The sequence below is a fragment of the Paralichthys olivaceus genome, chromosome 15, assembly GCF_024713975.1.
Source record: "Paralichthys olivaceus isolate ysfri-2021 chromosome 15, ASM2471397v2, whole genome shotgun sequence".
Lineage (NCBI taxonomy): Eukaryota > Metazoa > Chordata > Actinopteri > Pleuronectiformes > Paralichthyidae > Paralichthys > Paralichthys olivaceus.
In genome coordinates, this window is record NC_091107.1 from 7,199,574 (window position 1) to 7,223,817 (window position 24,244).

Consider the following 24,244-nt stretch of genomic DNA (forward strand, 5'->3'; position numbering starts at 1 on the left):
TGTGGGTCTGCCATAGCCAAAGATATTTCTGCCTAAAAAGCACTTAACCTGCATTTTACAAATTAGATGAGGCAGCACTGAACCGGTGCATATCGTGATGGCCATAGTCTGCAGCTCAGGGTAAACTGTTCTGTCAGGTGTGACCTTCATGTCAAGATAGCTTGACCTTTCAGCACAGCGGAGGGGCAGTCATATTAGAAAATAACATAGAAGTGGACAGCCAAGGAGAAAAAAACACCAGGTTGCTTGATGCTCAAACTTGGTGGTGGTGGAGAAACAAGGGAAAATATACTGTAATATAAAGAGAAATAATGGGGCAGCCTCTTAAACATTATTTCTCTCACGTATATTGTATTAAAACAGGCGGATTTATTGACGGGTATTGTAGAAACCTACAAAAAGGGTTCAGTGAAGAGAGATAATTATGTAAAATAATTCTCACCTGTGTATAATGCGCTTAGTGCAGAGGTACCCAAGAGCCAGGGCCAATTCACAAATGTAGAGTTTGACAGTGCTCTCTGAGAAGTGAACGTTCTGCTGGAGGTGATAGCGCAGGTCACCTCCCAGGAGCAAGTCCACCACCATGAACATGTCCTCCTCATCCTGGAAGGAATACCTGCAGGGAGAAGACAGGTGGTCATATGGACGGTGAAACGGAAAATTAGAGAGATAGAAGGAAGAGAGAGAGACACAGAAAAATCGAGAATTAAAGCGGAAATAATAGTGATGATAGAGAGCATGAGAAAAAGTTCAGCAACAGAGGGGAGGTTTGAAAGGAGGGTAAATATGGAGATGTGGAATTTGCAGAGAGAGCAAGGAAATGAGGGAAGAGAATAAGTGAGCCAGGGAAGAAAAACTCACACATTACCATAGATCAGTGATTAAGAAGAGACAGCAACACTGTGGAAATAGCACAACCCCTTTTATTTTGAGTTATGAATGCTGGAAGAATTTGGGTTGTCAAACTGATTTTATTAACTTTCTGTAGACAAAACAAAAACCCATCAGCAATAAAAGAGGATGACAAGTGCAAATTGAACTCATGTCAGCCTTGTGCTCCTCCGGCAAATCAGCTTTTATAAGACAGTATTTTTCAAGACCTCAGTACAAAAGGTTTGGACGAGAACAAACGAGACAAAAGTACCCATCAGTGTTTCAGCCTTGTGACGTCTAAAAAAACACAGACTCAGGAGCCTCCAGGGGTGTTTGAGGGTAGCCAGTGCTCTGCTCTTTGTGTCTTTAACCAAGCAGAAGGAAAACACTCATCACTCTCCTTATGTTGCAGGAGGAGCACCTACTGTACATACAGGCTGAATCCTGCCTGAGGAAATAGTCTGTAATACTAACAAGCTCAGAATGAAGTCGTTATGATAGAAGAAAGTAGAGACTGTACCAGTTCCTTCTTTTCTTTTTATTCCAACTCTTATCTAAGATTCTTATGTGTCAGCTCAATAAGAATGTGCGTCTACTCAGCAACACTCTTTGCTCAGATGGCTCCATGTCCTGCTTCTGTCCCTCTTAAGGCTGAGCTGCTTTCCCATCACACTATTGCTATTTTATATAAGATTTAAGATTTGTCAGGAATAACGGAAATGTCTGCTTTGGTTTCACCGACAGGGAGAGTCGGGAAAGTGTTTCTAGCTCAATAATGGTAGCTTTATTCCATTGTTTGCAGAACATACTGTACATGCATATGCTTCAGTCTTCACTTTTTCTGTGAGTCATTTTTTTTTTGGGCATGCAACTTGGTGGTCATCCATGTATTCATCCATCAGTCATGCAGAAGAGGCCTAAAGTGTCAGCATGCAGCTCACCGTGACGCCGTTTAAGAAGCTGTTGCTCAAATCATGACTGATTTTACGTGCTGAGCATCCTGCTGGGGCCATGCATCCCCCTCCCACCCCCCACAACCTCTCTAAACGTTGAGCTAATTAGTGTCTCTCCCACAAGAAGCTAATTTATGCAAAAATCATGTGAAAGAAATTGCGCAAGCCAAGATTTCCTGGCTCGCCTGAAGCATTGCTCTGTACAGTGTGCAACACGACGTCCTACATTTGCAATTTCAGATCTCCCATAAGTTTGGAGAACACTACCTCCTTTTTTACGCCCTTCAGCGTCTTCCTGATCAGAAACACAGAGGCTACTATTTTACTGAACAATTCTGAGAGGTTTCATTGTTGACTAGAGTTTTTTTTATCATCTTGGCTCAAAGTCAACACACAATGACCCAGGGTAGTTTTTTTTCCGCCACATAGGTGAACTCCTTTCCTCAGGGCCCTTTAAAATAAACTGGTGTTGGTGCTTTTCTGCACTGGATGGATGGGGATTGATTGAGCTGACTCCAAACTGTCTGCTGAGGCTCAGATAATGCTGAGACCACTTAACATCTGATTGCCTCCGAGTGTGGAAAGACTATCTGTGAGACACACCGTCCTGAAGATGCACATATTGCCAATGTCACAAAGAGCAGCATGAAGATGCACACACTGTCCTTCCTTCTCCTCAAGTCCATGTGTCAGGTATAACATGACTGAGTCTTTAAACATGATATGCTTTTAACTTACCAACAACAATCAAGACACAGAGCATCACATACATTTTTTTTTTACCAATGAACAAAAGTTTTAAGAAAAGAAAGTATTGAGGTTCACTCTCTACCCATCATTGACTGCACACACAGATTGTAGTTGAAGTAGAAGTGAAATTAACAAATTCTTATTTTTGAATATGTGAGACTAATTACTCATGAAATGTTTAAAACCAACAATGACGCCGAGAGGAGAAGAAATGACCTATTGGTCATTCTGAGATCAGTGCACTTCATAGGGAGTCTACAGAGACTTAAATCAAAGTTCCAATTGCTGCCGTTAGATGTAAGGGAGTGGATCTGTGTGTGTGTGCGTGTGTGACTGTGCGTGCGTGTGTGTGTGTGTTCATGAGTTTGTGAATATACGAGAGGGACAGAGTGTGAAAGTGTTGGAAGTCATATGAGACTGGCACAGAGAGTGAGGAAGCATAGATCAGACGAGTGTCACATTCACATCATATTCTCTTAAATATCAAAGCGATGCCACACTACGATACAGTGGTTTTTGAGTCGGACACAAATCTGACTAGTGAGTTTATAGATGGTAAAAACTGTGTCTATGCACGTGAAGGACAGTCAGTAGTGGAGAATTTGAATTAGTTTGAAGCTTTAGTTTTAGGATATAGGCCATTAGAGAAAATAATAACAATATCATAAAGGAGAAAAGCATGATCCAGGAAATAAAACATTAATTATTGCGAAACCAAGCATGCAAAAAGTCTGCAAAGCCAAATGTGTGTGAAATATTTATGACCTTAATATGCTCACCAAAAATAAAAAGCTGAAAACTGTGAACCAACTTTTCATTGTTAAAAATGTGACCAAGAGAACAGACTGCGTTTGTTGGATGGACTCCATTTTACCCCAAGTCTATTAATCTTGGTGATTATGTCTTAGTTGCTCATTCAGTCCCTTTTCCTGGCCTCTCTCTCTCTCTCTCTCTCTCTCTCTCTCTCTCTCTCTCTCTCTCTCTCTACCTCTCTACCTCAGTCTCCTACAGTGTAAATACCTCTTAACACAGCTAACAGCAAACCGTTAGTTAAGGTGGTAAGTAATTGCAGGAGCTGCTGCTGTCGTAAGCAGTTAGGAGACACAAACTGGACCTTAATTGCTCTTTTTTCTTGGCAGAGAAACGTTGGGTTCTTCCAGGAAAACAGCCATTTAATTATTTCATTGAACTGAATTCTCAACTTTAACCTCATCTTAGAATTTAATTAAACTCTTCCTTTTTCATTTAGATTATATTGTTAATTGTAAGCATTAACAGTTGACTTACATCAATACATTTTATTTATTGTCACTGAGCTGTCCCATTGGTACTCACTAAATATCTCTTATTGACCATTCCAAACATGTGTCGGTGCTTAGAAAACCATAGCAAAACCTCAAATGTAAATTAATATGTTAATGTGTGTTTAATATACACGGCTGCTGTATGATGTCTTGTAGATATCTTGGGTGAGAAGGTTGGGTTGGTGTTAATGAAGCACATCAAGTCAATTGATAGTACACTTGAGACCCTGTGATACCAGTTTAATTGAGTAGAAAACCAGCTCTCATGCTTGGCTGAGGCTCCCATGTTTTCTGTCCCATAAGTCTTTCCTTCAGAAAGTCAAGGTGATAAAAGCTGAGCAGACCTGGACGTCATTGATTGGAAGGTTTGTTTCGTCCTTTATAAGCAAACAAGACTGGCTCTCTCTCAAGGTTGGTCAGGAACAAAGCTGCCATGAGAGGGTTGACAGCTATGATGTTGTCGCACAAAAACAGTGAGGCATTTACTGTTTAGTACAATATAATTACTTTGAGGCGAGTACGCAGCAGACACTTACTGCCAAATGGCACCTTTTTCTTAGGACTACAGTTCCTGAATCTTGATTACCTTCACAAGGCGGATGTGTTTTTGTTCTTACCAATTTACGCACCAATTTCCTTGAAACTAGGTGGAAGGGTGTGGAATGGTCCAAGGAAGAACCATTTTACTTTTAGAGTTGATTCGAATGAGGTGGTTTCTTCAACATAGTGAGATAGGGTGTTAGCCTTGGTGGAGGGATGCACTTTCCAAGTGTCCCTCTAGTTTTATAAGTCTTGATTAAGTCCAATATAGGGATGTACCCATACACATGAACACATGTAAAAATGTATAGTATACAGTTGTAATTTTACACTTGATTTTCTGCACATCATTGCACTTAATAATAATTTCTTATTGTATGCATACAGTATGTGAGGTTTTAAAGAGTGTAAATTGTTCTATTACAATAAAAAACCCTTTCATATTCTTCTCTCTCTCTTTCGCTCTCTCTCTCTCGGAAATGGTAACATTGTACTTAGAGGGTGCTTGAATATGAATGAAGTCTCCTTTGGCCTGCTGCCACTGCTGTCAAAATGAATTAGAATGGTGCTCATTAAGTCATTCGTCACAGGTACGCTCTGGGTCACAAAAGTTACCCAATTCACCATGAATGACTGATGTGGTTTTAAAGAGTCACTTTCATCATTAGGCCACACATTACCATTCATAGCTTTGTGTTGAAAATATATATGAAAGAATTAGCCATCATTTCAAAACTCACACATAAATGTGAAAATATTGGTGTCACAGTTAAGCAGCTTTGTTGGTGTTACTCACTTTTCTTTAAAGACGAATAATAATAAAGTATTAAAAATAAACAACGGATGTGGAGATTGACAGCATAACGCCTTCATACTGGTTTTCACAGCTGCATGCAACATGAACACCTGCATCAAAAATAATTATAAGAAAAATATATATAATATATTTACTTTTGATATGATAACTAGTTAGGATGGCAAAAAAGAAATAGCAGATGTACAAGTATGAAGTGGAAAATAATCACTCCACCAATGAGTACTTTCTATTTTAGCACAATTTTTTAACTGTCGTTTGCATTTTGCAGCTGCGAAGAACTGAAAAAGTCAATCAGCAACAGAACAGAAGGAGGTTCTCAAGCATCCATTAGCGGCTGTCACCACAAACGTTTTTGGCCGAGAGCAGAGGACAGCATTCAGACAGCAGATTAGCACCTGTACATTATGTTGAAATGGTGCAGACATTTCATTAGCCTTTGTAGCATCAAGCCTGTGTTCTCATCAACTTGCTGTTTTTCTCTCCCTTGTCCTAATGTTGTTTCTATTTCCCCCATCTCTCTCTCTCTCTCACCTTTCTGTTTTTCCTTTGGTGTCTGCCTCTACTCCGACACACATGCTTTTCAATGTGACCTCCCTGTGGCCTCCAGGCAGTCGGTCTGATGGGAGCGCATCCTGCATGGTGCTTTTAGAGGCAGACGCCCCCCAGGCTACTTCAGTAATGGAGGTGTTCAGAAACCTTTTGGGGGGTTCGGAGGCTAATGCGAGTTTGTCCTCTCAAAAAGACGCCGTTTCTCTCTTTACAATGTAACAGTTATGACATGTGAAGCCGTAAAGTTGAACATAATAATACTAAAGCAGCTGTAGTTTTCAAATTGCATTAGATTTGTGTTTCTTACTGAAGGACAGGCGGATTAAGCAGATTATGGATTTTAAATCAAGATGAGCAGATCTTCATACTGCAATATTCAGCCAAAAAAGTTTTTAATAATTAGTATATTACATGCTCAAATAAACATTTATTTTCCCTCTATAAAAGACATAACAATATTGATCGTTTCTCTAGATGAATCAGTGAAATCTCAGTTGTAATATGGCCAATCGACAGTAGCTCATGCTCATCTGATGACAGCTTCCTGCTGAAACTAACACAGCCGGCCGACTGCTCAAACTATGACGTGTTGGATTGTTGCCGACAGCCCTCTGACCTCCCTGACACCCCATCACCAAACACGATCCGTGTGACTGACAGCTCCCATCAGTGTGTAACGCTCCCTGGGAACACATGCATGGATGCAGTCTCAGAAAAACCCACATACACACATCACTTTCAGAAAAGCACAGAGGAATTGGATGTTGACATACATACTAAATGTAACTCTAAAACTCCATTTACAGTCAGTGAGTGACGGGATAAGTCTCCTCCACCAAAGAGGTTATGTTTTCATCTGCGTTTGTTTGTTAGCAGGAATGTGCAAAACTACTAACTGGGTTACCACAAAACTTGTTAGATGAGGAATTTTCAACATTTTTCAACATTTCGTTTATTTCTCAGAGTGAGAATCTATCAGACATATTCGGGGGGGTTGTTATTTATGAGCAGTTTTTCCCACATAATTTATTCAGTCCAGATGAAAAGTGCACAGAGGAGAAAGTGAAAGAGTTGCATGTGAGGGAGTATGTGTACATTGAATGCCACTCCGCAGCTGAAACTATGAGATCTGACCGTCCTGTGGATGGTAAAAACTTAATGGGCGTCACGATAGCGCAAAAGTGCGAAAGAGAGGAATCAAGCAAGCATGAGACAAATAGTGCAGACAGCTCTAAATGAATCAATCGAGCAAAAAGATTGAGAGATCTCTTAGAAAAAGTCTAGACAATTTTGGTTAATTATGAAACTGTTGGCAGGACAAATTAGAAGATGGACGGCCATTCAAATATCAGCAATGTAGCAAATGAGCTTATTGGTCTTACCACATTTTTACTTCTGCAAAAGTAATATTTACACTCAGTACTTGATCAGGATATTTTCTTACTCTTACCAACACTAATTTTATGATCTTCCATCCGTTTAACATTTAACACCCTGCTTTCTAGTGTTCAGCATTGGCAGTAGAGTAAATGAGGATGTGCACATTTTGCACACACAAGTACACAGTTTAGGTAACAGCACATTTTGTCCTGCATTCTTACAATAATTGAGTCTGGAATTTTAGCTCCTCATTCATTCCAAATGTGGCTTTATAACTGTAGCGTCTCTGTGATACAACTTATCTGGTGAACTAGACCTTTTATACAAAAATGCTTGGAGGAATACTCATGATTGCTTTTCTTCGGGACATTATGTCATAACTGTTTGGCTTTCTAAGGAAAAAACATGCACATGAATGGGGGAGTGAAACTGAATGATGCTTTGCTCCGCTTTGAAATGAAATGCATTAGTAAGATTACATAATAACCGAACAAAAGACGGTCCCCCTGAAGCAACGTTTTAGACTTTTATTAATGTGCTTCTTTTTCTTTGTACAGTCACAATAATTTGGGGGTTTTAACCAAAGCATGTTACATCTTAGCTGCATTTTTCATAGACGTTAAACATGGAACATGAACATGAACTGTTCTATAGACTTTGTTAAAAGAAAGTTGAATTATGAAATCTTTACCACACCGCTGGCAGTAAGCAGTCTGTCTATTTCTTTTTTTCTGAGATTTCTAGGAATTTGCCTGTTGAACTGCAAATTCCTCCTCTATAGATGATTGCAAATGTATTTTTCGGTTGTTTTCCTCTAAAAGTTTCACCAGATGCTATTGAAAAAATTGAAAAAACATCAAGTTAACAAAAGACAAGTGTGTTAAATATTACTGCACAACTGTTTTCCTTCTGCTTGGTGTCCTGAACAAATCTGTCACTCACAGTGAACACATTACACACACACAACTCATCCACCAAACAACAAGTGCATACTTTACACAACTTCCTCCTCCTTGAAATTCCCTCCATCAAGAAACAAATCAGCTGCACAATGTGCAGTTAAAAGGGCAACAAGACTGAGCTGAATACAGCTGCTCTCTGACTGATGTCTCTGAATCAGTGTGAGTGGATTCTGGCCAGTACCAACAGGGGCTCTCCTTACACAGTGGGACTTTGTGCAGAGCAGGCACAAAGGGATGCCCCACCAGTGCTGGCACATCAATACACTGACCGTATAACAGCCTCAATGCCAGAGGTTACGATTCTTCAAAATCAGTATTTCAGGAAAAATGACTTGTTGAATTTGATCTGTGTCTTTCCAAATCCATTGTTGCTTTGCTGCACATGCACCGTGCTCAGACGGACACCTGAGGTCACGCCCAGGAGCAAGTGCAGTGACGGCAAGAAGAGAGAAACAAGAGGTGGTGAAGGAAGATGAGGAGAAGGGATTAATAAGATGAGGTGAACGAAAAGAGGACCAGGGTACAAAAGAAGAAAATAAAGCCTGATTTTTCTGCATGTATAGCAAGCACAGCAATCTCTTCCTGTTTCTGACCTTGAGCACTTACCTCAGGACAACCATAACTTACGCCAACGCAACACAGCGAGAGACAGACACAGAGAGAGAGTGGGCGAGCGGGCACCGTGCTGACCCAAGCACATCTCCTGAGGAAATCACCCCCATGCACCCAGAGGGGTTTATGCTGCCAAACGCATTAACTTACAACCTTTTTTTGTCCAACACAGCATGCAATCAAGCAAGAAAGAGAGCAACCACTGGCCTTGTTTGTCTGATGAGTCCGTATGCTGCACTTCTCTCTACTCTCTTGTTTCATTCTCTACGTCTCAATCATTCCCAATGTGGGAGGATTTAGTTTTGTTTTCCTCAATTACTAATTAAAAGACCAGTCACTGATTCTGCTTCAGAAGCATATATAGCTGTAATGGGAGCAAGGTGAAGGGAGGATAGAAAAGTAGGGCAGAAGACAAAGGGTACAGGAGTAAAAAAAAAAAAAATCACTACATGGAAAGCATCTCATGCAGTTTTTTTTTTTTAGGGAGTGGTTTTAAAAGAGAACCTGTCAATCAAAAAGAGGAGTAATGCTATAATTAAATAAATAAAAAGCTGGTATGTTTTTAAAAACTGGACTGCAAGAAATTTGGATGTTATTTTTCGTCTTTGGACTTTCTGCTTGAAAGAAAAAACAGTGTGTCTTCCTCTCAAAACCCTGCAGAGCGAGATTTCTTATTACGAATTAATGACGCCTTTTAGTTGGAAAATTAACAAGCCATACTTATCAGACATCTCAAAAGGAGCTGGGTCCTTCATTCTGTGATGAAGGATTTGATTTTCTTTAAGATCCTCGGTGAGTCATCTGAGTTTATCGCTTTCAGATTGAATCAGCCCAAACAGAGTTGAGGAGAATACCTCCTCAACTCCCCCCAAATGTGGTGAGACAAACAGAGAAGCTGCCGAGGGAGGAGAGTCGTGTCCATGAGAGTTGAGCTCGGATCAGTGAGCAAACTAGATTTTCCTTTTAGCAACTTTCAGGAGTAAGATGATGTGGACGGAGATTTGTGAGTGTTCCTCAGTGGTCCACACCTTTCTGCAATTTCAAATCAAGACTGTGTGAAAGGCCTTTTTTAATGGGTGATGCTCACAGAAGTGTGTCTATGCTTGAACAGATTTAATCTAATTATTGTCACAGAGTTTGCCAAAATAACCAGTGTGATGGATGAGGTGGAAATCAGATTGCACATCAGGAACATTTGCAGACTTCACCAAACACTTATTCTGTTGCTTACCAGAAGTTGACCAGGAATGGATGCTCGAGGTTCTGCATGATCTGCAGCTCTTTCAGGACATTCCTCACTTCGTTCCGCTCCACACATTTCAGCTTGTTCATGTACTTCATGGCGTACATCTTCTTAGTGTCCTTCTTCTGCACGATGCAGACCTAATGAGATCACATGAGGATTAATACTTAATCCCTGCCTGAATCAGTATGATGAACATCATGTGCAATTGTGGTGACTGTCGACATTTAGTTTGTGCAAAATTATACTGTATTGTTTTTTTTAAATTTAGCCTCAAATAGTCAGATGCATCATATTTATTCACCTCCTCAATGTTAGTGCATGGGACATGAGACCCACTATACACGTTCAATAATTTTTTTCTGTCAAGTGCTCATTTTTAGCGTGAAACATATGACACTTCAAGCAGGGAGAACGTATCGCATACGCTGAGAAGATCTATCAGCTGCTACTTCAATTTTAAAAAAAATGATTATTAAAAGAATTCTGATATTCTCTTTTGCGTATAGAAAACCAGTCCAGTTTCACAATATGTGTCTGCCCACTAGTGCATTTTCCATCATTCATCCGTGTTTGTCTGAAGCTGTATTGCATGTGACACATGGACACTCCCACAAGGTGTTTGTAACATCATTGCAATAACAGTTTTAATCCTCTTCTAAGACTTTAAACTTTTCACACCAGTATGTTCTGCAATTTAGAGATGGGAAACTTTATGTTCGCCTTCAGAAGAATTAGTAACAAGTACATGTCAGCAGGGAACATAGAATTTCTTGCAAAATTGCAAGATAAGAACAGCTTCAAACAGCACTTGGGGCGCTTACGTCAGTGGAAATAGATAACGCGGTTGATGTGGTGGTGCGGGATGCAGAATATAACACCTGGTGCAATCTGTCACTGTGTGTTTACATCAAACCGGGCAAGATTGCCCCCTTTTTGACAACGTGTCTGAGAATCGTCAGTATTTCCAATATGTGCCAGTGTAATTCCCCATATTTATTTGTAGTCGTGCTTGTCTGTGCTACAAGCGTCAATAAGCCAGTGATTACTGCTATCTGAGAGAGTGATCTGTAGACCAGCTGGCACAGTTAATCAGCCAAACCCTGATCACATCACTCCTCCCATTGAACAGCTTGCTCTACTGTGATTAGACTGCTTATCTGTTGTTGGACAGTGTTGTTGCCATGTGGGTGTGTATCGTATGTATGCATTTGCGTGCGAGTGTGCGTGTGTCGCTATATGTGCTTACATGTACTGTAATTGCTGATGTGAACTGCTCTTCCCTATATAGCTTAACAGTGAGAGGAGACATGGCTGCTATCACCTCAGATTTGTTTCCACAGAGTAAATTCAACCAGAACGCTTTACAAGACTGTATATGAGGATATTGTCCTGAGAGAGTGAGGACATGGCATATTGCGTGTAATAATACTTATGTTGAAAGGTCTCCACAAGGAAATCAACGGGGATGGGGTTGAGTTAAAACAAGTTGATAGGAGAATTACTTTAGTCCTTTAGTTTGACTTGTGTATAAGTTACTTATCTTTCTGAGACAGTTATTGGAGACTAGACAAGGTAGGTGAAAGTGCAAAGACATGATTCCAACTAATATCTGAGTAACATGGGTAACATCTTTTTCAGACTAAACCAAAATCACTTTGGCAAACATGGGCTTACCTTTCCGAAGCTCCCTTTTCCTATTGCCCTTAAGATCTGGAAGTGGTCGAAATTGACTGTGGAAAAGAAAAGAAGAAATTACATGAAATAAAAAGCAGAAATTTAAACTTGAAAGTCAAAATGAAACTACTTTGCTATAGCTTAAACATACAAAAACATATGTATATCAGCTTGAAATATATAAGAAGGCTCTATGAAAATGTGTGACATGTAGATATAAACTAATACAGACACCAAATGGCATTTCCATCCTTCTTAAAATATAAATCCGGTCAGTGAAAGAGAGTAATTTGAAGCATCCGTACAGTTACAGTAGGTCCACCGTGACATTTTACTTTGAGCTTATTTCAATAATAATTACAGTCAAGCTGAAGCAGATGGAGGTCTCAGGGGCAACTACAGGTCACTGACATTATATAGCAGGAATGGAAATAAGCCTCAGCACACAGACATCTTTTTATGAGCAGCGCATGTTTTTTTTTCCTCCGAACAAAAGGCTTATCTTTAGCTGCCTGGTGTCTTCCCAGCCTTTGTATCATTCTTTTGTGTCTCCCTCACACGGCAACATACTCACACACATATACAACATAAACCAGAGTTCCGGTCTCTTTCTCTTTCTCTTTCTACTATCAGCAGCATTTATTGCCAATTGCAAACTGGATGGGGCTGTTTGTTTCTTGCTGCCATGACAACCAGGACAGAAGGTTTTCCCTCTCTGCCGTTTTCCCCAGGGGATGGAACAGCCGCTACCCACTCCCGACACTCATCTGACCAAAGGGCAATGAGTCTTTCTCTAAAACACACAAATATAGTGCTGACTTTGAGCATTACCTGCCTCTTACAACACACACTCACACACTCCATCTGCAGACACTAGATCTATTGGATGTGACAGCTAATGTTATGCTCTGTTAGTCTCGTATCACTGGCACTTCCTCCTCTGACACTATCTGTGTTGGAGTGTTTACACAGTCTACTCTGATACAGGGCCATATGATGTCTGCTTTAACACACACACACACACCTATATACTCAACATATATACACAAAAGCACACTTCAGATAAACATGGTGCTGAGCTACTTGGAGATCCTGCACTGATGGGTTTTTCAGAGCGACAGCTGTGGTCGTGGATGACGGGGCAGAGCTCGGTGATCGAAGAGAGAGAGAGAGAGAGAGATGCGGTCATACAAATGCAAAGAGCCAGAGTCAGGCACAGAGCGAGAGACGGAGTGAGATGGATGTTATCTTTTTTTTCCCAGCAGAAATTTGAATGGATTAATGTGTTGCGTGAAATGATGGACACACCAGTGACAAAAGCGTGTAATGATCGGAATCTGCAAAAGTGGAATTGACACATTGACTGCCTTTCTGTGGCTTAAACTAACCGAGGAAATCTTCTTACTGAGGAGCTCATCGGCTACTCAATTTAAATTTGACTGACACATGCTAATAAGTCTGGATTGAATTCACCGCATGTTCAGTTTGAGTCTCTGACTGTGCTGTATGCCCTTTCTCTCTCTTTCTGCCAGAAGCTGTCTTTAGCTCAGTGTCTAAGGACGTCCACACTAATTTTGGCTAAATTCAAAAGTGCATCTTCTCCTTGTCTTTTTCGCTCCATTTACCCTCACAGCACTCATATACTCCCAAAATGGTTCTATTTTTACTTCAGTGCTCGTCATGTTTACACGTGTGCAGTCATGCATTTTGGGCTGCGTGTGGATGTCCCCCGAAGATGTCCACTCGGGCCTTTTGCAGAAAAGGGCAGATGACAAATTTCAATTCACGCTGACCTGCACAGCAAGTCAGGCAGAACTTAGGATTTCAGCTTAAGATGCTGTTTTGACATCCTGTCACTGACCTTTTGAAAAAAGTTCTGGATACACCAAAAAAACACCAGCTGCAGGTTTTCATCTAGAGGAGAAAAAGCATCCAGCCCAAGCCCCCTGGCTCCTGTTGAAGATCTACAAACTGGTCACAAATCCAGTTCTAACAGGTCACTGTTGCTTTTAGAAAACAGTTCTCAAACAGAAGAAAGTGTATTTGCTGAGGACTATTTTCAGCCTTGGATAAATACACATTTGAATGCACACTCTAGTGAACGTGTAGATGGGATTGACTTGAAATAAAGCGTTTGTGTTCATGTAGTGATGGGAACGTGTCGCCTGCTGCAAAAGCCCGGCTGCACAGGAAGCGTCAGTGAGATCAGTTCACTGCTCGTCCCTTAATGGGATTTCATGGGATCACATACGATCATTAACCTGTATTTATATTGAGTTCACATGGTCACTCATGTCCCTCCATCAAATCATTTTTTTTTATAAGTGTTAAGTGTCTGACAGCACTAATAGAAAAATATGTAAATGAGAGAAACCAAATTATGACTTTGGCTGCTTTATAACATACTTGGTCACAGGAAGAAGGTGGAAACTGAAACAGATCGAAAAAGATGCAGCAGAGCAACTGTTGGCTGTGACGCACACGTTATCAACACACGCTATTGTTTAGTCAATTTTACCGTATCGTCTCTCTCCTCATTCTCCCCTCATTCCCACCCCCCACACAAAAGCCTGTAAATCACTTAAGGATCCACCGGAGTGGGAACGTCTGCACTAACGCTGTCGCTCTGACAGCTGAAACACAACCCATGGGTCCATGCGCCACTGCGATGTGAATAAAGTATTATCGGCAGCTAATGGGGCCCGTCCATTAACCAGAGTCTCCCGGTAACATGGCATGTGGCACATAAGGGACACATATCATTCTCCGAGGAGATAAACATGTCTGGACAGAGTTCACCTTCATGCACACACCTCTCTGTAAATCAACTAACATGGGTTGAGTATGAGTTATAAACAATGCATGTGTCTTTGCACTGACGCAGAGAAAACCGTCTGTTAAATAATATAAATGTAGATTCCATTGAGAAACTAAGTGTTAAAAATGCTCAGATAATTCACTTTATGTTAGGTGTCTATTATTTCTGACAATATCTTTTTTTGGGATCATATTTTTGTTGACCTAGAATATTATCTTTGATCAAGTCTTTAAGCTTTAGAACACTTGAAAACTATCGTGTGGCAAGTTTAGGTTTATCTAAAATTAAGATGAGCCTGAGAGTGCCACAGATTTTTTTTGTGCATTGAAGTCTTTTTGAAATTGTATTATTTACATTTATTATCTGTTGAACGAACAAACTAAAATAATTCAACATCTGTGGCAAGTATCACCTTGCAGCGACATTCGACGTTTATGAGGTATGAAGAGGAAAACTCAATTTGCATCTTTATTGCCACTCAAAGGAGTGAATGGACAATGTATACTCAATGTGACCAATAACCCTCATCATAGGATTAAACCTGGAGATTCTCAGCACAGCAGGGGCTGCAGGGGCAACAGTTTCCATGTCAACGACACGTCATTATTACAAAAACAAGAACTTTGGGTTCCACTTTTCAGTTCCATTTCAAATTTTTGATGATTATCATTAGATGTTTTTACTCATTTGTTCCATCCCTCCACTCCTTTTTAAATTTGTCTGCCTCTACCTCTGAGTATCTCTCCTCCCTCCTTTTCTTTCACATCCCGTGTTTCCCAGGTGTCTTGGGAGTGCATACGGAGCACTGAGGGGACATAATAGTCCCACTGCAATGTCAAGCAAAAACAACAAAGTCAAGGAACACCCGTCTGGTTATTCTCTGACGTGAGTTTCATCAGCGAGGGGATTACTTTGTTTCCAGATAGGATTTTTTTATTTCTAATTCAAAAAAAAGAAAAAAAGAACGTGCCTCTGTGTTTATTATTTCACTGCCCTGGGTGAAATCGCCCACGTTGTTTTGCGAGGGACAAGCTGCACTGTTCCATTAACTCTGAGTTCACAGAAGCGCTGGCTTTGAGTGACATTTCCAGAACAGCACACCAGATGAGTAAGCTGCAAGGTTAACCATGAATAATGATTTTCTCTTTGATAGAGGTTGTCTCCAGTGGATCATATAGAAAGCCAAAGAAATGGATGTCATTACTGGGTGGGAGGCATTTATAGACATAGATAGGCAGTTTGGTTTGTCAACAGTGAGGAAATGCATATCAGATTATGGAGCATTATACAAATCAACTGAAAACATATTGTATGTCCAGTTTGCAACTCTAGAAAAACAAACAAATGTATATCTCCTGATACACAGAAGTACCTACTTCTTCTACAGTGATGAAAAAAAACACTGACTCATGTAACACAGACTTATTTGAAGTCCCCCAGGGGCAGAACCCGAGAGGAATTAATTTCAGGGACTGACTCAGATCAATAAGTTCACATTGTATTATCTCCTCAGGTCGCAAAGAAAAAGGGCAAATAAGTTCAAAAACCAGAAAGATTTTGCCGATCAAATAATAACTCATTCAGTCATTCAGGATTCAGCTTGGACAGATTCAACCAATTTCAATTAATCAGAAATATGAAGAGTTTTACACTAAAATTAGAGAGATTCAAAAAGTAGATATAGTTGGGTTTCACAAAACAACTTTATATTCCGTTCTTAAAATTCATTTTATATCATTATGTTGGCATAATAAATATCCACCACTCTCTCCATCACTGTGCCTCCTGCAAGGGGTATTTCTTTTTTCCATCACCGTGGCACTTCATCAGCATTACATCACTCTAACCATTTACTGTAAGTGCACTTAATCTTTTCAGCTAATAGAATAGAATAGCTTAACACATTGATAAGGCTCCAGAAGAGGTGGACAACCCTGGGATAAACTGATGGTGTTAATCCTGCGCACCACTTGTGTGTGCCAACTTTCTAGACAGTTTTTCCAGTTTGAGCAACAAAAGCAGATGAAGAAAAATAATGATGCTTTGGCACTCACCCTCGTCCGTGTCATCTGTGACCGGAGCCTTGCTGGATTGTCCGAGCCCCATGGCTGCTCCTCTCACAGTTTCTCCTGTTCTGGCTCCTTTTGCTCAACTCAGCATGGAACGGCTCTCCTTCTGAGACGCACTCATAGCCTGGTCAACAGTACTGCCCCTCACACACACACACACACATATAGCCCTACGTGCCGGACCACTCAGCCCTGTCCGTCTTCACTGCTGTTTAGATGAATGCAGGGAGATGGATGACTCTTGCCAGACGGCAGAAGGAGGGTGGTTGATGTGTTTGTGGCTGTGGCCCTCTGTTGACTGAGAGTCTAACCTGTAAGTGGAGGCAAGGAAACAGGACACCACCAGTGGCACAGGGAGGACAGGAAGCACAGAGAGAAAGGGAAGGAGAGGATAGAAGGGAGAGAAAGTGAAGTTTAAGGGCAGAGCTTCTGAGACATGGACAGAATCATATTGTCATGTAAAGATCAATGCTGACCTTTCTTAGATGGAAAAAAACAATTGTGCTGCAATAGTGACACAAGAGCAGCAACATTCACTTAACAGAAGCTTGATGAGTAAGGAAAATTACTTTATTTTACCACAAGTCTTCGTCTCGTCTCCTTTCCTTCGTTCCTTCCTTCCTCCTCTCCTTCATCAATTATTTAACCCTTATATTTTAATCAGAATGTGATCCTACAGGAACATCCTTCTACAGTGTGTGTGTGTGTGTGTGTGATGAATGGTATGATCCATTTTTCCATTATGAGCACAAGATTGGAGGCTTTTGATTTACAGTTTGCTGTCGTTGTGTACCGTAATCCCTCAGGGTGCCTCACTCCATGATTTCATGAGTTACTACGTTATTCTCCACTAGTAGAAGACAATAATTAACTTCTTAAAAAAAGAGAACAACTCTACTGTCTCATGAAAGATGTGAGCTTATATTTGGATATTTTAATTAGACATAAAGGTACAGCATTACGTCTCATCTCTGTAATATCCTCCTCCCATGGTGTCAGAGGTGTCAAAAAGTAAGTTTATCCCGAGTTATTTAATTGTACATCACAACACGTCATAGCTTTGCTCCTCTGTTGTTTGCTGTCATATCATTTTAAACTGAATGACACCTTGTGCAGAAGCAATATCTTACAGGAGAATGACTAGAACTGAGTCATCAGATGTATTTGTGGGGTTAAACAAGCAAACTTCATTTGGCTGTGACAACGTTCATCTCGCCAGAGGAAAGCCCTCCATGCATGTCATCCTCTGGCTGCATCATGAGGTCAACACAGCACATCTGAATATCCCACAATCCATGAAATGTTCAAATATTAGTGAGGGAAGCCGCATTGCCGAGCTCTCCCCCCCCCGCCTCCTCTCCTGCAGAGGACACAATGCTCGGAGCCCTTATCTGATCATATGTGAGGAGAGAGGCAGAAACATGCGCTGAATAGAAAGTATTGCCTCCACGCAGGGGCACCTACCTCTGATCGGAGCCGGAGACTCGAGCATGGGACCATCTCCAGCCCGGTTTGCTGCAGAGACGCGGGGCGACAGCGGAGCAACAGCGCAGCTCAGAGCATCACTTGTCTGGTCCCGTGTCCGGACCGACGACGCACCGCGGGACACCTGGAGCCACGCAGCGGGACGTGACCTGCGGGATGCGCCAAAATACAAATCCCCAAATGTTTCTGGAGGACAGAAGGAAGAGAGAGGAGGGATTTGGGAGAGAAAGTGCGACTGACCTCCACATCGCAGTCTGTGTAATGAGCTGGAAACCAGCGTGCGTCTGGAGAGGCACGTTTCATAGGCTGGTGTGATGTAGCTGTGGGGCTGAGGATCCCTGTCTCAACATTCACTCACAAAGAAGGGAAATAATAAATACCCCTTCTTCATTTTCAATAGATGACACTTTATAATAAAATCTACAGTGATGTTACATTTTCAGTCTTACAAAGAGACAATCCACTGTAAAGTCTTAATATAAACCGTTTGTCACAGTGCCTATTCTAATTTATAAAACAGCAAAAAAATGATTTATTCAAAGACCTGCAGCAAAATCGTTGTTGCCATAGAGTCAGAGGTCATGGTCAGCTTTAGAACAGCGCCACCCAGAGCTGATCATGGTGTATAACTCACCCAGAACAGCTCATTTGGACATATTCATATACGCAGCTGGACTTGCTTGAGTTGCTTAAAGGCAGATTGTTGACAGTGCTGATTCAACACGATGCTCCCAGGTGAGGGACGGTCTGAGCCGGCTGCTGCCTCTGAATGGCCTTTAAAGTTATATTGAAATAGTGATGAAACAGAAAGAATACTGAGCACTAATGTCTCTCTGGTGTTTCATTGTGAGTCTATGCTGAGTTTATACTTTACTCTATATTATTGGCTTTTTAATACATATAATATCCTTTTAGTATGGATATAATATTACGTTTAATAGTGTTGAGATGTGAAATGCACCGTAAACAATATAGGTTAAAGTATTACCTGATTTTTTGCATTAAAGCAGTCTGTGACATGTCAGGTCCTTTAACATTTCAATTCAGTGAGTCAAATAACCACAGAGACACAAAATAACAAAGGAAAGTGACATGAAACTACTAGAGAGACACAAAGAAACCCAAAACCTGATGTAAGACAAATACAAAAAGAGTAGAGGACAATGCAGGGTGATGTTTTGTGATCTTTCTATATCACTTTCTGTCTGCCTCTTGCATGAAGGGTTGGGTGGCCTCTTCTCTTTTACTGAAACAGCTCCGTCTTTGAGATACTACAACGGATCACTGAACTGAGATGATTGTCAAATTGCTGAAGGTGAAAACTATGATCTTTAGATGGAATCTATCAGACCTGGGGTCCAATAATCCAACCAGACAACTGAGGGACCGTGAGGCTGCAAACGAAGATCCAGACACCCAGATCGAGGTGTTGAAAACTCACTGCAGCGTGTCCTATTGGTGGTACTTAAGAGTCTCATCACCAAGTTCCAGAAAAATACGCCTGTCAGCAGCAACTCAAGGCACAGAAGAAAAGATTCTCATTCCGAAAGGGAAGAGAGGATCGGGAGCTGATCCAGGGGCTGAGGAATGAACAGGATGTCCTCTGTCAGGAGTTGGAGGGCCTGAAAAAAAAGTCTGACCTCATCCAAGCTAAAGGCCGAGGGAGAGATAAATCAGGGCCTCCAGAGAGAAACAGTCTGGCTGGATTCACTATTTTACAGGCACATGCCAAAACTTGATGTCCCGGAGTAGAACCTGCCAGAGAGAATAGTGCACATCCAACCCAGACTCCTACACCTCAGCTGTTCTGCACTGTCCACCATCAACAGCTGAATTCCACAAGGCAGTGTCTCAGTGGTTGGCACGTCAACTTCTCAGACAGACATTAGCTGACCAGCTGGGCTTTTACAGCGTGGAGTCGTCATGTTCCTCATTGTGTCAACATGGCTTCCCACACGCCGCACACAGGAAGTTCAGTTGAAAGAGAGTCTTACTGACCCTTTGTCTTTGAAATTGTAAGTGGTATGAAGCAGATTACTTAATTGTCAATGTCTAAGGATAGCAGGGTAGTTGGAGACAATAGATTAATGGGTTTGACTTGTGTGAGCATTTCAAAGCACATTTAGGTAATGTAATCCAAATGTCCTTTATCTTACACCTCATGAAGGTTTGGCGCTGGCTCCTCACAGCAACACTGTTCCTGGTTTGACTCCCAGCTTGGCCGGGGCCTTTCTCTTTGGTGATTGCATGTGCTCCCTGTGTCCATGTGGGTTTTCTCTGGCTTCCTCCCACAGTCCAAAGAAATGCAAATGCAACATTACTCACTTGATGATAAACGTTCACACAAGTTGCTAATCATAACTTGAATCATATTTTTTGGAAGATTTGAAAAAAAGTATAGTACAGATGCAGTTCCAGAAACTTAAGAAAAAGTAAGTGCTTACACATCATGCATGTCGGCTCTGGGATTAAAATGCAGTGAATAACCAGGGCTTTAAAATCAGAATATATGTTTGCAGCTTTTGAATTTACTGCCTTTTGAGGAGATTCCTGTAATCCAATCTCTCATCATACATTAAATTTCACGGCCATCATTAACTGAAAAACACATCCATCCATTATATAGACTGCCAGGTCACCTCTGTCCCGTGTTAAACGAGGAGACCAAGGTCAAGAGGAGATTCGCTGAGTGTTGGGACTTTGAGACCGGGGATATGCTTACAGTGCACACTGCATATTTTCTTCCTCTTCATGCCTCTTCGTCATGCCAAGACACACTCAGCCTGGGCCATCCATCTTCATGCAGAGGGAGGGAACAGAACTCCAACTTTTGGCGTGCTGCAAGACCTAACGAGCATCACTCAAAATCACAACAATCCCCGACCGGGCATTTGGCAGCATCAGGAAGTGTGCTGCTCTTTTAGATGAGATGAGTGATGGCAATGTCATATCACAGCTGGACGGAGGCCAAGAAAAGCTTCTCATAATGTGGGAGGCCTCAGCTTGAGCCAGTGTTTTTACTTGTTTTGTAATTGAAGGTATTGTTTGCCATATGAAGCCTGCATATGTTACATTTAGAGATGAAGTAAGGACCTTTTAAGGAATTGGTCTGTGGAATTATGAGCGGTGCAAGAGGAGCTGTAAAATTGCCACCATCTAGTGGAAGAAAAGAAAAAGTCAGCAATCAGTTGTATGTTATTATTGTCCAGCAAGGTTCCTCTGGGAAAAGACTTTGACTTTTATAATCGATGTTGCAGTCTGAGTATAAAAAGCTAAACACTATCCTCCTCCCCGATGCATACATCATGAATTATGTCAAACCAGTCTTGGTGGGAGGTGTTATTAAAGTGTTTCTCTTCAACATGCTCATGTCAATGGTTTTGTTTTCACTTTCATATCTTTTTCAGCCCTGATGGAATCTGCCAAAACCATTTGACATTGTATTGTAAAGACGATATTGACAATTGCAATAATGCAAAACATGTCCAAACACCTTTTATAGCATTTTAATATCACTTTTATTATCTGATCCCTCAGTCGCAGGACTGGATTATTTACATAGTACATTTCATTACAAGTGAACCAAGAGTGTTTTATATTAAAATCAAAAGAGCTAGAAATAATCAAAGAATATAATACAATAAAAATGTACATTCATTTAATTCCAATGTGGCTGGAAACTGAGTTTGGGTCTAGAGACTCCCCAGGCTTCAATATTACTGCAGCATACACACAGATCTTATTTGAGGAAATCTAATATATTTAAAGTGGGAATGAAGTAACAGGCACGATAAACGCACACAGAGACTGTAAACAAAATCACACCCAAAGTAAAACTTTGATCCTGTCAACCTGGCTCCAATTCCTCTATAAAGATAAGTACTGTCTGTCGTCGCCCGTCAATCTTCTGCATAATGATTCTGGAGTAAACAGAGGGGTGTGATGGAATATGTCCACATGCATACGTGGCGGCATGTGTGCACTCATCTGACACAAAGGCTCTGAAAGTGCTGTAGGTGTCACAGAGTCATGGCGATCTTTAACCACTTGTTGCTGGCTTCATGTTTGGTGCCTCTGGTGCTGAGTTACCCTTTCTTCCCACCAACATGCTACACCAAGGTACTGGGCATGGCACGGGAGCTCACCCACCGGGCCGCACATTTGAAGAGGGACCCTGAAACTGTAAGTGGAGATTTTAATGTGATGTTTTTTAACATTTGTCTGCTTTCAACTGATCCAATAAAGAAAACACTGCAGATTTTTCTTTATCTGGGTTTATATTCATGTTTGATTCAGTTTGAATCAAACCAGATTTAAGTATATAGCCTAAATGTGAAAATATTTCATTTGTACATGAGACTGTAAAATATTATTCCACTAATTTTTTTAAACATTAAGATTCATACTGTTCTTTTCATCCAGAGTTTGTGCATGGCACACATGCCAGAACTTTACCTTGATGTCCATGTAAGTATGACCTTGAATTCCACATGATTATACCAAAAGTTTATAAATTGTATATCGTACATTTACTATATTCAATTTGTTTTTGTGCTAAATTGTCATAAAGAGACCTCCATATCTGAAAGGGAACTAGAGTTTAAAAAAATATCTTTAAACCCCTCAGTCATAGAAACAAAGTGTTTTCTGATCCGTTCCTTCAGTTGTTTACTTTTCACTCTGTTTTGAACAATCTGGCTGTTATGACATGTTCACTGACCTCTGTGGTGTTTTGGCTTCAAAACCTCAGCTTCTGTAAATCATGTAAAGGGACACTAATTGCAACTCATGCCTCCAGAACGCCTGTGTGATGTACAAAATAAGGACCTACATCTCCCTGGTGGAGGGCCTGCGACAGCGCCGCTGTGCTTACACCAGAGACGTGAGGAAGCTGGGGGTCACTCTGAGACAGCTCTTCATCTTCATGGGGGAGAAGTGTCACGGGGTAAGACAAGACACAGCGTCTCAAAGAGTGTAACTCGATCAGATTCAAATTATATCATGAAGACGGATTGATTTGTGCCATGAGGCCATTAACTGGATTAAATTTAGTGAGGCACAAAGAGACAAATCATTTGTTTGTTGTTCATTTTTTAAGGATCACAACTGCATCTGAGGTTTATTTAATTAACTGTAAGTACCCAACAAATTAACTTGAAACAGGAAATGGGAAAAGAACAAACACTGATGACACACATTGAGACTGACTGTCATTTAATGGGTCACTCGCTGAGTCATTTCACTGGATTAAACAGGGTTTATGATGCAGATTATATATTATATAGATTGGTCCTGATTCAGCGGCTCTGTGGTTGGTCTCCTGTAAAACACTGACAGGAGCTGTCTGTGCAGAGCAGCCAGAGTCATGACGTCTCAACTGAGCTTTAAGAGTTCATGCAGTTCCTCAGTTTCATCACAGACGTGTCAGTAACCATTAACAGAAACCAGGCCCAGCTGCAGATGTTTTCATTAATTTGTAACTGCTGCTTCAGTCTAGAAATTTAGCTGCTTACAACATATGACATTTAATCTTAAGTAAACCTCATTCAACCCTACATTCTTTAATCACTTTTAATCATAAACTTTTCTCTTTCTTTCTTTTTATAGGACTTGGTGTTCACGATCTTTGACTGTGCTGCACTAGAGCGTTAACATCTGGATTCTGAATTCACGTCTGCTCAGACAGAGCAGCATCACAATCCTTACATGTAACGATTGAGACACAAAGCTGATATCAAACTTAAACATATGTTGACTATGGTTCTGTAACTAAACCTTTTTCTGTGTTTTTGAATATAATTAACTTTACTGCCACTGATTATCACAATGCTCTAAAAGAAACATTTCATATAATAAACTTCATTAAAATGCCTTTTGTTGTTTTCTTTTTGTGTGATGAAGTTTGATAGAGGCTGCGTTAATTAGACTTTGGGTTTTTGTAACGTTGTTTATTACACCCAATGAAAAAAAACTCCTGTAACTCCTCATATTGACTTATTTGCTTTGTTAATGAATGTCTTGTGAAAGAGAGACAGATTATATAAGATTCTTCTTGTTTCTGTTCCTTTTCCATTCAAGATTTGAGATTTTGTGTTTGCTGTCAAATTGTTTTGTTTGGTCGATGAATGAAATAAACTCGTAAAAATCTAAAATCCTGGAGAAATAAAACATTGTTCAGTCCAAAAAAATATTATTTTAATCTTTTCTCATTC

The 24,244-nt window shown here is 40.7% G+C and overlaps 2 protein-coding genes across 2 annotated transcripts in view; one reads left to right on the plus strand and one right to left on the minus strand.

Annotated features, from left to right (window-relative positions):
* stk32a (serine/threonine kinase 32A) overlaps positions 1 to 16,718 on the minus strand; it is a 48,562-nt gene extending 31,844 nt beyond the window's left edge. The window contains exons 1-4 of the mRNA XM_020097042.2: positions 16,533 to 16,718; positions 11,661 to 11,716; positions 9,972 to 10,123; positions 443 to 616 (exon numbers count right to left, since the gene is read on the minus strand). Of these exons, the coding sequence (XP_019952601.1) occupies positions 443 to 616; positions 9,972 to 10,123; positions 11,661 to 11,716; positions 16,533 to 16,584 (434 nt within the window). The 5' untranslated portion in view covers positions 16,585 to 16,718. The remainder of the gene's footprint in view (positions 1 to 442; positions 617 to 9,971; positions 10,124 to 11,660; positions 11,717 to 16,532) is intronic.
* A 5,080-nt stretch (positions 16,719 to 21,798) lies between these two features.
* On the plus strand, positions 21,799 to 24,195 carry LOC109635780 (cytokine-like protein 1). The gene is made up of 4 exons (XM_020097146.2): positions 21,799 to 22,214; positions 22,455 to 22,499; positions 22,831 to 22,977; positions 23,640 to 24,195. The coding sequence occupies exons 1-4, from the start codon at positions 22,062 to 22,064 to the stop codon at positions 23,682 to 23,684; spliced, it is 390 nt and encodes a 129-aa protein (XP_019952705.2). The 5' UTR covers positions 21,799 to 22,061; the 3' UTR covers positions 23,685 to 24,195.
* Positions 24,196 to 24,244: the final 49 nt, after the last annotated feature.

Coding starts and splice junctions, on each gene's coding strand:
- LOC109635780 (XM_020097146.2), top strand. CDS start 22,062: ATGGCGATCTTTAACCACTTGTTGCTGGCTTCATGTTTGGTGCCTCTG. Junction 22,500..22,830: donor AACTTTACCTTGATGTCCAT/GTAAGTATGACC, acceptor TCATGCCTCCAG/AACGCCTGTGTGATGTACAA. Junction 22,978..23,639: donor TGGGGGAGAAGTGTCACGGG/GTAAGACAAGAC, acceptor TTCTTTTTATAG/GACTTGGTGTTCACGATCTT.